The sequence below is a fragment of the Electrophorus electricus genome, chromosome 2, assembly GCF_013358815.1.
Source record: "Electrophorus electricus isolate fEleEle1 chromosome 2, fEleEle1.pri, whole genome shotgun sequence".
NCBI lineage: Eukaryota > Metazoa > Chordata > Actinopteri > Gymnotiformes > Gymnotidae > Electrophorus > Electrophorus electricus.
Window position 1 is genome coordinate 23,414,626 of NC_049536.1, and position 15,022 is coordinate 23,429,647.

A 15,022-nucleotide genomic window follows, 5' to 3' on the forward strand; every position below is an offset into this window, starting at 1 on the left:
ACAAGCATATGTATAGGGTCAACAGTATTCTTAGTGTAGCTTTGTCTTCAGCCCAAACGATGTCAACAGAATCTTTGTGTACTTTTAAGTACTTATCTCTGAAACCTGTGATGTCCTATTCCCAGAGTAAAGGGGTTCTAACTGAGATTTACCACCAAAATCCCAACAATCACAACTACACAGAGCCACTCACTAAGGACAAAGGTTAGTCCTAGACCAGTTAGCTACCATTTCACCTGCTCTAGTACAACTGTTTCACTGAACTGGGCAAAAATGTGACTCCGCAGGCCTGGAGCTGTCTGTCTTTTCTTGGACTAATGAATGCCCACTCTTGGTGAGGTGGACTTTTGAGGCAAAGCTTAATCTGTGTTTGGGGAGTCGACCTTGTGTGCTTTGCAACCTTGGGAACTTTCGCAGTGGCTGAACAGATCACTTCCCTCTCTCTTTCAACATCTGCCATCTGTTCGTCTGCCCTCACCCCTCTTTCTCCATCTATCTTTCTCTCTCGCCACCCACCTACTGCTCCGCTTTTTTCTCACCCTCTCATAACCTTACGTTGTCGTGTAGGAGTACTGTCATTCAATACGGTAAAATAAAACAACTGACACACATGTTGTGATTTAGGAAGCAAAAAGCTGGATTGTTCACACATCATTGTAAAGCAGAATTAGGCGTGTGGTGTAGAGGCGTAGGAAGGGCCTCGGCGCTTTGGTATGTTTGGTGTAAATGGAAACAAATAATTAAACATCTAAGCAATAAAGTACAAACAAACAAAGTAACACAGCACGTTTCAAAATTTCTCAGTGGCCTTCAGGTTGCTGTGAATACATACAGTGAGCAAAGGGAACACAGAGAGAACACAGAACACAGAGAACACAAAGAACACAGAGAGCTCAGAGTACACAGAGAATACAGAGTACACAGAGAACACAGAAAACACAGACACATAGACAGCTCAGAGTACACAGAGAACACAGGGAGCACAGAGAACACAGAAAACACAGAGAACATGGACAGTTCAGAGTACACAAAGACAGAGAGCACAGGGAGTACAGAGAACACAGAAAACACATAGAACATAGACAGCTCAGAGTACACAGAGACACAGAAAACACAGAGAACATGGACAGCTCAGAGTACACAGAGACACAGAGAGCACAGGGAGCACAGAGAACACAGAAAACGCAGATAACAGACAGCTCAGAGTACACAGAGAACACAGGGAGCACAGAGAACATAGACAGCTCAGAGTACACAGAGATGCAGAGAACACAGAGACACGGACAGCTCAGAGTACACAGAGACACAGAGAGCACAGGGAGCACAGAGAACACAGAAAACGCAGATAACAGACAGCTCAGAGTACACAGAGAACACAGGGAGCACAGAGAACATAGACAGCTCAGAGTACACAGAGACACAGAGAGCACAGGGAGCACAGAGAACACAGAAAACGCAGATAACAGACAGCTCAGAGTACACAGAGAACACAGGGAGCACAGAGAACATAGACAGCTCAGAGTACACAGAGATGCAGAGAACACAGAGACACGGACAGCTCAGAGTACACAGAGAACACAGGGAGCACAGAGAACATAGACAGCTCAGAGTACACAGAGATGCAGAGAACACAGAGACACGGACAGCTCAGAGTACACAGAGACACGGAGGATACAGGGAGCACAGAGAACAAGAGCACATTCCCATTTGCAATGTCAGTTTTCCTTACCAAGTACAGCTTGATGAACGGATCGATGACAAGCTGCAATTCTCCAGCATTTTCCTTTCATCTTATTCTTTGTTTCCATCCCACTAAAGCCTTTCCCCTCAATGTGACAGTGGATAATATATGACAGAATTTCTATGAATGGGAAAATGTCCTTATGTTATGGAGTTGGCTCATGGTGACATGGCTCCCAGGGCTGGACCAGCGGACACTGTTTTCCGAGCTGCCTGGCTAGGGGAGATATATCCTTTGATGTGAAGGAATAGTCATCACACACAAGTTAACAATTCAGATGTATTTTAGTACTGGGCTGATACTTCTCTGCTCTAAGAATTTAGCTGACATGCATATTTATTTTTCTCTTTTGCAGTTTCCAGTTCAATAGCATCTTTGATAAGTGCTTTCTGTTTCCTATTCCAGTATCGACTTGATATTCTGCATTTGACAGTTGTGTGCGTATTCTGAAGGCAAAGTTTTTTTACATGCTTTAGGATCAAAAATGTACATGCTTTAGGATCAATTGTTTGCTTACTCTCCCACATAAGTTTGATTTCTGGATCGTTCCACCTGGCACAAGATGGATCGATAAGGACCTTGTGTGGGAGGGTCATATCTGATTGACAGCATGTCCTACACGCTCATCTGATTGGCTTGCAAGTGTAGATGCAGCTTTCAATTAATCAATTATGGCTTGAGGAGTTCATGTCAAACCGCAAAAAGAACTCGGAAAACTCCGGCTGTAGTTCTGGGAAGTTTCTTAGGTTTTTTAATGATTTCTTTAATTTACCCAGGCTTATTTCAAATGGGCACATAGGAAACGTAGTCTCTGGGAGGAGCAGGTTTAGGCAGAACCTCCTCTCAGGCCACTGACTCCATGCTAACTAGAAACATTAGCTTAGATAGAACTGCTTGATTGAACTGCTGTGTGTGTGTGTGTGTGTGTGTGTGTGTAGGCAGGCAGGAGGTTTGGCTGTGCTTTACGTTGGTGCTTTGATGAGTGCCTCTGTCGTTTGGCCCAGCTGTGCACGAAGTCGTCCAGAATGAGCTGCAGTCCAAACCTCTTTATCAGCCAGCTGTGGACTGCACTGCAGTTGCGAGAGGAACACCCAGTCTCAGCTGGGGAGAGTCCACCATTATTTCATCTGTGCACCTTGCAAATCTTGCTATTTTATCAACATTTAGAGTCTAAATGGAGACTAAATTTTAGAAGCAGGTGGTTAGGTTCCATCAAACTCTACAGGGTATCTGTGACAGTTATTCTCAAGCTTTATTAAAGGAGTTAAATCAGTGCCAGCGTGCGGTTTGCTGATCTGAAAGCAGTCTGACCCGTGCTCGTAAGTACTGACCGTCACACACCAGATACACACAGACAGAGAACAGAAGCAATAATGTCAACCTTCAGATCCAACAAGTTTTATTTCAATTTTAGGTACAGTGTGATGTCACCATTTACAAAGCACATCTGAAGTACGAATAAAGAACAAAAACAAAACAAAACAAAAAAAACCCCACTTTGGTCCTTCTTTCTTCCAGAGAACTTGTTGTGCAATAAAAACGGCAACTGTAGAAAGGCATTAACGTAATGCCACGTGTCCACCGTCACCGAGACGTGCGACCTCTGTCCACCCGAGACGTGTGCAGCACTGAGGTGAGCCGTGGGTGTCATGCACAGGGACTCTCGCGTTCCTCCCCAGCACGGCATGCATCGGTACACTACCATCACAGAACGCTGGTGGTCAGGTCCATTCCTCTGCTCAGTTCGTCATGGTTTATATACAGGTAAGCAAATGTGTAGTTGTTCAAAAAAGAGTCCTCAGGTGTGTGTGTGTGTGTGTGTGTTTGTGGGGATTTGCTCAATGTGCATGTTCATCTAGCTGGTGCTGGAGCCAGCAGGTGGGCAGGTTTGACAGGGACTGGTGGTTTGACACATGGGGAACTGGGTTTGGCATTGGGTGTGTTAAAGTTCATCCTCAGCTGGGCCACACGGCTACCGTAGGAGTTACAGGTCACCTGTTCATTTACCACTCCTAGAAAGAAAGAAAGAGAAAGAAAGAAAGAAGGAGAGAGAGAGAGAGAGAGAGAGAGAGTGAGTGAGTGTGAGAGTGTCAATAGACATTAGGACAAGACGTGGGGTAACCTCAACCTCAGGCTCACCCAAACATTTGATCATCAGTCCTAGTCTTGTAATGATAAGCTTTTTATTGGCCGTAAATCTCCACTGCCTGTAGAAAGCTTTTAGGACCCTGACATGGACCAGCTGGGAATTCAATATACACAGCAGCCCTTCCACTCTCTCGCCACTCCTACCCACATGGGACAGATCTGGAGGTCACAGGGAGGAAAAGCAATGGATAGCCACAAAGCTGGGAAGAGGAGGTGGGGGGGGAGAGTGTGCGCACGAGAGAGTGATAGTGAACGCATGTGTGTGAGAGTTAGCTCTAGGCTCTCTAAGCCCGCAGGGAGCAGCTAAAAATACTGTCTGTCTCACTCTTCTGCTCCTCGGAGTCTGAACAGCATCTGTCTCTGCTCTGCCGTCCGCCCTCTGCGTCTCTCTCACTCTCTCCCTCATCCTGGTCTGACCCGTGAGGGGTCTATTTTCTCCCAAGTGACACAGCGTGTCCTCCTTTGCCTTCACCCTCCACACTTCCTTATTTCTCCTTCTTACGTCTCTCCCTCTCTCTCTCTCTCTCTCGCTCTTCGTCTCTGACTCTCTTGCTATCTGCTGTCTCTCTCTCTCACTTTCTGTCTCTCATACATAAACACACTTTTTTTTTTTTTTGCTGCCTCTATCCAGGTCTGCCCCTCCCTCGCGCTCTCTCTCCCTCCCGTCTCTTTTCCTCTCCTCCATCCCTCACTCTCTCTCTCTCTCCTCTGCCCCCCTCTGTCTCCCTCTATCTGTCCCCCTCTCTCAGTCAGTCTCTGCCCTTTGATCTGCGCCTTCCTCTTAATGTCTCTCTGTCCGCTCCCTGCAGCCCTGACCCTCTGCCTGTGTTAGGCTGTCGCCATGGAGACCATGGTTTAGCAATGGGTGCAAGCCTTCACACACACACACACACACACACACACACACACACACACACACACTTTTTCCCCTCCTTTGGTCTTACGCTCCCTCTCTCCTTTATATAAATGAGGTAATATAGTACAGACCTAGTGTCGGTAAAAATCCCACAGTTCACTTCCTGCCTACTGCAAACGTTCTTTATCTGAAGACTCTGGTGCTGAATGGAACCTGGTCATCCTCCACGCAGCAGTTGCGAGTTTTGGATTCCTGAGGCGTATTGTATCAGCCTGAGCTAAAGCTTCATTCTCACACCTGTGAACCTGGAAGGCTTACACACAGATAAAGCTATCAGTCTCATAATTAACACAGAGACGTCTCCGAAACTGATCAATTATTAAACATGGAGGAGGGGGAAAACCCCCCCCCCCAAAAAACGCACGTAGGGAAAATATTCTGGGAGAAAGTGCACGCCAGCATATCCCAGGGTCAGTGCGCTGGCCAGCCACACACACGCAGACACGCTCAACTGACCTGGGACCAGCAGCCTGAGCTCTAGTCCAGGATTTCACTTCCTGCAGTGGAATGGTGCAACGTGTACCAGCGTGCTAATTTTATGAGTGAACGACACTGGGAGACGGTGAGCCGACATGGAAAAGGTTACACCCAAGGGTTTGGAGTTTCTGAACCCCACTCAAACAAACAGTTATAGAATTTTCAGTCCTTCCTCACGTTCAGTTAAGGGAGTTTCCCCACAGGAAGAGGGTCCCCAAAACAGATACAGCATGTCTGGTTTCACCGCACTATAAAAAGAGCGTCTACTTCGCCAAGAGTTGCAGTCCTACCAAACGTCCACTAGATGGCAGTCACTTTGCACGACACGTCCGTCTGTTACTAGCGCTATTCATCAGCCACGGCAGATTCCACACCTCTACACCAGAGATGGTTAGTTCACACTAAGTAGATTATATTCACTATAACCTTATATTAGGTTATTAAGCTATAGGTGGTATTCATTCAGTGGTCAAACATACATGCAAAAAAATAAAATAAAAAAATCAGTGAATGTATAGAAATATTTTTTTGAATCCTGCAGAGAACCACTTAACTTTCCCTTCTCAGCCTGATTCAACTCATCAGTTATTATTCGGTTTAGTATGTTAGTGTAGGAAGACACAAATCCTAAGACTCAGACTGGCTGCCCGGGCACACTAGCACACAGCACACCTACTGCACATGTGTAACTGTGTGTCTGGGGTGGGCTGCATTCATTTACCCCTTTCTTGGCTGGGTGTGGCAAGTGGGCGGGGCTTCACGTTGACAGACAGCTGCTCCTTGGCACTCCTCTGCAAATTAAGGCTGTTCAGTCTGTCCGTCACAAACGTGTGTGTGTTCGTTGTGTGCGGCCTGTAAACACCCATATTGCTGTGGCTGGACGTGGAGTCGGTGGAGTCCGAAGAGTCCGAGTCGTCCTTCGGGTCCTCCAAGGATTGGTCGGAATCACTGTCCTGCTTCCGGGGGTCCGGGAGAGCAGACATCTTTTCTGTTTTCTGCGAGAGGAGTGGGAAATAAAAGATGCGAAATAAACCCTCACCAACACTGAAGCAATACAGGCCATGCCGAGGGTCAAAAGAGCAAGACCTAAAATCACACCAACAGCAGCAGCAGATGTTTTCTGCTGGTCAGCATATTTAGGTCTGTGCATTTGCATATGGATTGAATGTTAGGAGTGTTTCCACAAGAGAAGTACCAGTCAAAAACATAAACTGAACTCAGTACCTCTGGCACAGCAACATACCATCACTCACTCACACACACACACACACACACACGCCACTGAATGTGCATTCATAGGCTGACATACATGTCGACTCCATCCCCGTACTCACGGTAAGCAGTAGCTCTATCCCTGGATCGGCGGCCGGTTGGACTGTTCTGTTGGACGGGCTGCTTCTGCTGGGCTCAGCAGTCTGAAGTCTGCTCGCAGACACACCACAAAAAGAACACATTTGTATCACGGGGGGTTTGCACCTCACTGAAGGATCATTTTGCAGGCATTTTCACATTCGTGTGGCTTTTTCAAGGATGTGATTGAAAATCTGAACTTAGTGTATCAGATGCCACTTCTATTAGACACCCCTTCCTACAGAGTTGGTTTATTCTGTTAATGTACTGAGTCTGGAGGCATTGGCATGAAGAATCAACCTAAATGGGGGAGGCTTGCATTTATTTATTTATTTTTAATTTTATTTATTTATTTATTTAGTGACAAAGACACTGGTTGAAGACTCAACCATCCAGTACCTGTTGGCTCTGTTGAGGTCAGTCCTGTTTTGCTCCCTGAGTTCAGACAAGATGAGTTTGGACGATTTGAACTCATCTGTCTCACCGATGACATAGACGTGTACGTCTCCGTCTCGCCCCAGGAGCCAGCTCACGCTCTTACAGGGCCCTGGAAAGCACAGCCACAAATGCGTCTTCATATGTCTGCTTGCATTAGGTTCATGTGAGCGTTTTGTAATACGTTTTGAACGTGCGACGCACTGCTGTCTCTGATCCCACTATAACGCCACCAATGTTTCTATAAATCGCACATTTTGCAAAGTGAAAAAGAGTCCGGGATTTTTGGAATATGTATGAGGAAGAAAATGAAAGAAAATGACCGATTTAGTGCGTGGATGAGCAAAACCCATAATGGATGACATAATGGCCTCGGTCATGCGACGCCATACACGTAGTTAAAATTTACACCAACAGAGGGCGCTGTGACATAACGAGTGAGGGGTCTTTCAGCGTAGCCAGTGTTTCTAATGGGGACCATGGAGTTTTCACTCTAGAGTCTTTTCCCTGGAAAGTACTGAACTTTACAGCAGTAACTCTCAGTTTATGTTTTCATGATTATCCAATTTACAAGATGAAAATGACAGTTGTACGCATAATGGAAACTGAGTTCAGCCCTACAAATTGCACTAAATGATAGTTAAGGTCTGTAAATTGGGGATACTCAATCACACACAAACACACACATGCAAACAAAACACACACAAACACACTTCACCCCATAAAAGGTGCATAACCAACGCATTCTTTATCACCGGTGCATCTTACTTTCCTGCTCATTGTGTCATTATAACGTAACCACAGTGAACTGCACAGAGCGACAATGCAGACGTCTGATCAGGTGCCACATGTCAAACAACCATTAAAACCTGCACACAGGGAGATGACACGGATGCTCGCAGGTCATAGAATGCAGGACCGCATTCCATATAAGGAACAGAGAGGAGCCTGAGCTCAGAGTGGTGGCAAGAGATCAGCGTGGTAGGGATCTTCGGACCGCTCGCCGTCCACGTCAGGGAAAATTCAGCGCTCTGCGGAGTGTGACAACAGCAAGCCAGCAGGGCTGGGTGAGGCTGCCGCTGCAGGACAGCCACAAGTCCAGGACACGCAGGAGTGGGAGAGCGATAAAGACAGACGCAGAGGTGCGCATGACAGCATAGATTCGGAGGTGAAAGAGAAGACAAGTGTGGTCATGCCATCTAATGGACAGTTCCCAACTCTGGTTGTAACGCAGACCAACAAGCCGTTATCAGAAACGATAGTTAACCATCTCTCTCCCCGCTGGGAAATTCCACGCATCTTTTAAAATGTCTTTCAGTGTGGCTTATATTTCCGTGGTAGAACATTCCATATATGTTCTCACAGGTGCAAAGCATGTCACCCTTCAGCTGCTGGGAAGGCCTCGGGGTTACAAACAGAAGGCATCAAATACTTCACAAGTTCCCCATGACAGCAGGCACAGAACACACAGCATGCGAGAAATTCACGAAATGCCATAAAATGGCATGAGAGGAATTGGTAAGAAAAAAACAAACAAACAAACAAAAAAAAAACACACAAAATGTCTTGCTTGCAAACAAATCTGCAAAGTACCTGTGGCAAAGTGCTACCACCAGCCGAGAGCTACTGAAAACACATGCAGCACTTGAGAAGAAGTGAAATTCCACAGGGTGCCTTAATAGATTCATTAGGAATGACAGATCTCTGCCCATCACTAAGCTCTGAATGAATGCTACAAGTATTGGAGGGAAACGTCCACTCGGTCAGTTCTTGTAGAGTAGGCATCCTCCGCAATGCTGCACCTGAGTGGACACGGTTCTGTTGCTGTTTGTTCTGGATGTTGTACCTCACTGATGTGTTTTTTTTTCTTTTTATATTTTGTATGCTAGCCTTGGCATTTCTGTGGTTATCAGTGGCATTTGCTTGTGTGGGTATTTTCAGATTTGGGTTCATGTTTTGTGCATGTTTTCTGGGGGATTTTTGTTTGATTGTTTCTAATGTAAATAAGTCACGTGGCTATGCAAAAAAACAGCTACCACAGTTGTACATTTGCGCGCACACACACACACACACACACACACACACACACACACAGAGTATCAGGGCTGGAACGCTCTTTGATAATGTGGGTGTGTACATACGAGTGTGTATGAGTTCTAAAAGCTGTCCATTGTTGATTAGGCACAGGGTTTAAACACGTGAAACACTGTGGTCATGTGGCACATGCTGTTCAGTTAGAGCTGGGGGGTGGGGAGCTAAAGCCGTGTACAATAAGGATAATCTAGTACATAGCACAGGCAAGGTCTATTAGAGCTATTATTTATTTATTTATTTTAACTTTTGTACACACACACGGTAAAAAATGAAATGCCCAGTCATCAAGACATGGTCTAAATTTTAAGATTCAGTAGTAATTTTTGTTGTATATTTTGTCCACCTTGGTTTCACGAGGCCTCCTAAAGCGGGATGTAGCTGGTCTAGTTTCGGCATCCTGGAGAAGTGTGCTGTCGTGTGACATGAGACCAGCATCTGGAGGGCTAATGGACACTGGCCTTTGGAAGCTTTTCAGCTGTTGTGGAATAGGACAGGTGCGATCTCCGGTTTCACACCACATCGTGCACCCAGCCCTCGTCTGGCAGTGTGTTCAGGCCACCTTTGGAACATCAGCACAGGACACTACTGCAGTGCTGACTCATGATATCGAATGAGCCAAGAATGAGACGAGAGAGAGGGAGAGGGTTCTTTGTTCACCAGGACTACCACTGACGTGCGCTTTGACCTCTGCAGAATGAGAGGCTCAGCCCAACCCTGCGTGCTCGTCAGAAAAAAAAAATAAAAAATCACCAAGACACTGACCGTGTGTCCTGGGCACAAGGACGCCTTTGTGTCTCTGCCTACGTAGTGGTGATGTACATCCCTGCTAACACAAAAGCCCTGCTACGTTGGGTCCATGTGACACGGCGCTCCTCCACGAGGTGCACCACACACGCCTGCGGGGGCGTGGCGTGCCCACAGGTGGAGGCGGCATTGGATGGGTGCGCTTTACAGAACGGCCTTCTCCTCAACAACCGCAGCGGGCCGGGAGTATGCAGACCCAGTGCATTCTATCCCATCATATCACTCTGAGTGTGACTTTGGTCACCTTGCTGGGAAACCAAAGAGGTTTTGCATCTGAAATGTTTCACATTCCAGGCAGGTGTACCACGAGGTCCATCTAGAATTCTCTACTTTTCACTAATCTCTTCATCTGTCACTTCATCATCAATATTTAGCATCTGCATATTATTTATTTATTTGTTTATTTAGCTCTTGTGTCAGGGAGGAGATGAAGGTGTTGGTTGGTAATATTAGAACATGTCAAACATTCTCAGCTCCCTCAGTGTCGTTACTATCTGTGGTGTGGCATATGTGCTGATATGATAGAACGCAAGAGGCTTGTGAGAAGCACGAGAGTAATTCAAAAGAAGAAGTCGCTACGTGAACACAGCTAAGAATAGTGCAGGTGCTGTCAAACAGGTGGGGGTGAATAAGCAGTTAAGCTAAAGAAGCGGTCTTAGAAACGGGCATGCTATCGTGGTTTCTATTTTAGTATACCAAACAGCATATACGGGCATGCCACGTGGCTAAAAGCAAATGACTGACTATTTGTCTCAACTGCTTGAGGGCTGTTCAGAGTTGTGGCAGCTGAACAATGTCTTTGAAGTGGGCTCAGTGGGACAAGCCTGTATTCTCACATTAGGCTTAGTGTAATCATAGCACACACACACACACACACACAGACCTGATTTCTTATTGGGTCACACTGGCTGAGAGGCTCTTTGTTTTAAATGTATGTCATGTCCTGTTCTGGCTTTATTTGTTTTTTTCATTGAACAAGGCCAAAAATAAGCCCAATCATTCTTTAATGATTGTCCACGATAACCAGCACAAAAACAAAGACAAACAAATCCACTGGATACGCTGCATTAAATATATGAGAATGTTTTTTGTCTGACTGACCTGCTTTGAGTCTATGAGTCAACAAAGGCTTGAAAAGAATAATGAATGATAATGAGCTGTCAAGGGCAACATGACTACTATCACAGCCTTCGTTGTCACAACAATGATGACAACAAACAACAACATCATCATCATCATCATCATCATCTGAGAGAGAGAGAGAGAGAGAGAGAGAGAGAGAGAGAGAGAGAGAGAGAGAGAGAGAGAGAGAAACCTCAAGCCCTGCTTGTGTGGGCCTGCCCCAGACAGCCCTTGTCTTGGCACGTGTCCCAGTTCCTTACCTTTCTTTGTCTGGGTCTTCTCCATCCTCCCCTCCTTGCCTTCCTTCTCCTCCCTCTCCTTCCATCGCCGTACTTGCTCCTCTCTCATCTTCAGGAAGAGGACCTTCTTCTGTTCCTCATTCAGGGCCTCCAGCACATCCGGGTCGATGTACATGTCAGTCAGGATCTGCTGCAGCATGCTGGGAGGTGCGTGCGGCGGGGCACGTTCCTGACCACCGATGGGAAATGGAGGTGGTGTTCCGTGGGGTACGACCAAAAATTCAGCTTCCAGGCCGCGTGCAGTTCACTTCCTCTGGGTCTCCTTCTCCTTCCGGGGTAAAGCTACCTCTGGCCTCCTGTAGTTTGTCCTCCCGCAGGCGTCGTCTGGATTGTGTTGACTCTGCTCATTCCTCTCACACTGGGACCACACGTCTGTCCTCTGATGTGTCTGTGTGTGTGTGTGTGTCTGTGTGAGAGAGCGCAGGTGTGAACGAATGGAGCCATTACAACATCTGTTACTACTGTGTACAGCCTGTCCTCTCTGAGTTTCACTCTGAAAGAAACAGTTTAACCAACACGGCTAACCTTAACAAAAGACACACAACTAGCCTACATGCCACCAGTTAGGACTATAGTGTTCCCACCAATCAAACAAATCTTCTAATAGGTGCCTATTCGCTCCTGTTCACTGTTAACCACTAAAGAAATGTTTTTCATTCCTAAGATCTTTTTAAATCAGTAATTGCCAACCTCTCATTTTAACTAACTGTGCAGACAAACACTGAATGGGGGTGATACTACTGTAGTGCTAGCGTGGAGTTCACCAACAGCATTTACACAGTGACCACCCCTCTCGTTTCAGGTTATTGGGAAGCCCTTTGTTTCCAAAGCAGGGGAAACTGCTTTGCTGGTTGGAGTGTTCCGTTCATGCGACCCTGGCTGCCTCGTCTAACTGTGCGTGTGTGCGTGTGTTGACAAAGACGGATTGTAGCAGCCGAGCCGGGTGTGTGGCCCCTGCCCAAGCCTCACAGCTGCGTCTGCTGACTTTCAGAATGAACCCCGCTCTTCTGTCTCTCCCTCACTTTATATACTCATCCCTCGTGATTATCCGCCCGTCCATCCATCCATCCATCTGTCCATCCAACAGCTATTTTCATAGACTGCCCTCTTTCTGCTTGTCAGGTCAGCGCACTATAAATATAACTTTTCATACTGTTTCCCACTGTCAGTATTTCTGCTGTTCTGTTTCTGTCTCTCTTCGCTGTTGGTCACCCACACCAGAGGAGCCGTCTCCATGCCTCTCCACTCCAGAGAGCGTGCTCTCCACGAGCTCGCCTGCAAAGCTACCGCAACCGCAGTGACGTTTTGGGTTTACTCTGACGTTATCTTAACACTTCAGCGTGACAATCCTGTACCTGCACACAGAAAAGCTCTGACTTGAAGCTAAGCAAGAAGGAGCTTGATGAGGAACCATTACACAAGGATTAGGAAACGTTAAGAAACGCTCTGACTGTAATCCCTTTGCCAACATTCAGACACGTTCATGTCAGAAAGACAATGGACGTACCCGTTATAAAACTTTTACACAACGATTGACAGAAGAGACATAAAGTTGCCTGGAAAAGGAGTGAAAAAAGTAAAAGGAGACAAGGACAGCAGTGATCAAAGCATCGAACACAGCCAAAACAAACTTATCTCTTCCCAAACGGAGACCTGACAGGATTAGCGGTGCAAAGGGAAAGAAACAAACAAAGAGAAAGTCATGCACGAGAAAGAAAACCTGTTCATATAACAAAGTGTTCTCTGAGGGCTAGACAGCAAGGAGTGTAAACACATACTCACATTTTAAGTAAAAGATGCAGAGTCAACAGGAGCAAAGTTTGTCAGAGGACTCGCAAACGTGTGCGCGCCTCTCTCTCCCTTTGTATGTGGTTGGGTGGCGTGACATCATCGCATTCCTCTTTGTTTCACACACCCGCCCCCCACCCCTCTCTCCCTCTCCCTCTCTCCCTCGCTCTCTCTCTCTCTCTCTCACAAATACTTTTCTTTGGCACCTCACAAATTCTCCTCATATTACGTTGCATTTATTTCACCACTCTGCTCTCTTGGCAACCCCGAACCCCAGCCGTGTGCTCCTCGGCACAGGGAGCAAAGGGAGCTCTTTGGGCAAACTGAAATTCAAATAGCATTACCCTGAATTCAAATAGCATTACCCTTCCCCAAAGCCAGCATCTCTGTTAATCAGGCTGAATGGGTGTTAATGCTTCATGTGTGGATGTGTGAGTGGGGGGAGTGGCCTGGGGGTGGAGAATCAAACCTGTGGGCGGAGCAGGGGCATGGAGCAGGGGCATGAATCTGGTTTACCTAGGTCACGTGGGCCCATCTTTATCTAGTCTCTAGCAGTCTGAGTGCTCACCTCACCCCTGCTCGCTTAATCACTTAGTGTGTGAAAGGCAAAAGTTAATTGTAATGGCAGTGTTAGCTCAGTGGTTAACTTACTGGACTAATAATCAGAAGGTTCCCAGTTTAAGTCCCACCACTGCCAATTTGCCACTGTTGGGCCCCTGAGCAAGACCTTTAACCATAATTGTAAGTTGCTTTGGATGAAAGTGTCCACTAAATGCTTTAAATGTAATGGATGCCACATCCGAACTAGCAAGTATTTAACGTACATTAGACCTCTTAAAACATGTCTGTGTGATTAGTTAGGGTTACAGGGATCAGTAGTATGTTATAGAGTAAGTGGGAAATAAAGAATGAAGAGACTTTTGAAAGTGATGACATAACATAAGAGATACTAACAATGATTCAGAAATACATGAGGGTGGGAATGTCCAGGATTTGGATGTGAGATATCCATCACAGTGGAAGTGAGTGAAGTGTTTTGATGAAAAAAACAAAAAGGGTAAAGACCAGGAGATTCAGTTACATATTAAAGGGCTTTCCTGTTCCTTCCCGAAAAACACACCAGATCCAATTAATCAGCGGAGCTGATTCTGTTCTGAGCAGGAACAAAACTGTGCAGGCAGGTAAATTCTTACGATGAAGGCAGGTGAGAATCTGCAAGATAGATCAAATTAATGGCTAAAAAGACTGTTAATATATGCTGTGGTGTTTGAAATGCACCAAGGACGTGTCAGAGAGGTTTAGCAGAGAGGAAAATACCTGTTTGGCCTGACATGCCAGCTCAGAGCTAGTTGTTGTGTCGTCACTCGGTGACTTTACTGTAAACGGGGCCCCGCCTCTTTTTCAATCTCAGTTTGTTTTGTATGCTTTAAGAGACTTGCACGCCCAGTCTGTGGCCGACACACTCATTTTAATAGATAACACGTTGCTTTTCTATGTAACAGTAAAAGTAAACACAAGGCTGTGTAGTTTATATATGCTAAAAAAAATTCCAGAGGAAAGCGTTTCCTTGAGGTGTTTCCAATGAGTGCTAAATTAAATCCTTCCTTGTATACTTAGTGTAGGAGTTTATCTGCTGTCACGTCCTCAGCCCTTCATCGCGGCTCAGTTTCACACAACAGGATTGCTGGTAGCCAGCATGTTCTTTCTTTCTTTCTTTCTTTCTTTCTTTCTTTCTTTCTTTCTTTCTTTCTTTATTTATTTATTTATTTATTTATTTTGGGTAGTGGACCTCTCTTCATTCAGAGGTGATGTGTGTAAAAACCACACCCACGCTTCTGTTCCTGATAA

General features: G+C 46.0%; 1 protein-coding gene across 2 annotated transcripts; it reads right to left on the reverse strand.

The window, feature by feature from the left end:
• Positions 1-3,117: 3,117 nt before the first annotated feature.
• Positions 3,118-13,257, reverse strand: zgc:92242 (uncharacterized protein LOC436899 homolog). 2 transcript variants are annotated; one of them, XM_035523866.1, is made up of 7 exons: positions 13,169-13,236; positions 12,894-13,039; positions 11,348-11,792; positions 7,032-7,179; positions 6,617-6,704; positions 6,004-6,277; positions 3,118-3,753 (listed from the first exon to the last, which is right to left on the reverse strand). In XM_035523866.1, the coding sequence occupies exons 3-7, from the start codon at positions 11,523-11,525 to the stop codon at positions 3,593-3,595; spliced, it is 849 nt and encodes a 282-aa protein (XP_035379759.1). In that variant the 5' UTR covers positions 11,526-11,792; positions 12,894-13,039; positions 13,169-13,236; the 3' UTR covers positions 3,118-3,592. The 2 variants fall into 2 exon arrangements, with proteins under 2 accessions (XP_035379759.1, XP_035379758.1); XM_035523865.1 differs by lacking the exon at positions 12,894-13,039 and having other exon boundaries at positions 13,169-13,257.
• Positions 13,258-15,022: the final 1,765 nt, after the last annotated feature.

Excerpts from the sequence above, each read along its gene's own strand:
- zgc:92242 (XM_035523865.1), bottom strand. The coding sequence starts at position 11,525 with ATGCTGCAGCAGATCCTGACTGACATGTACATCGACCCGGATGTGCTG. Across the intron at positions 6,278-6,616 it reads GGATAGAGCTACTGCTTACC|AAAACAGAAAAGATGTCTGC; the intron begins GTGAGTACGGGG and ends CTCCTCTCGCAG. Across the intron at positions 3,754-6,003 it reads CACACCCAGCCAAGAAAGGG|GAGTGGTAAATGAACAGGTG; the intron begins GTAAATGAATGC and ends CTTTCTTTCTAG.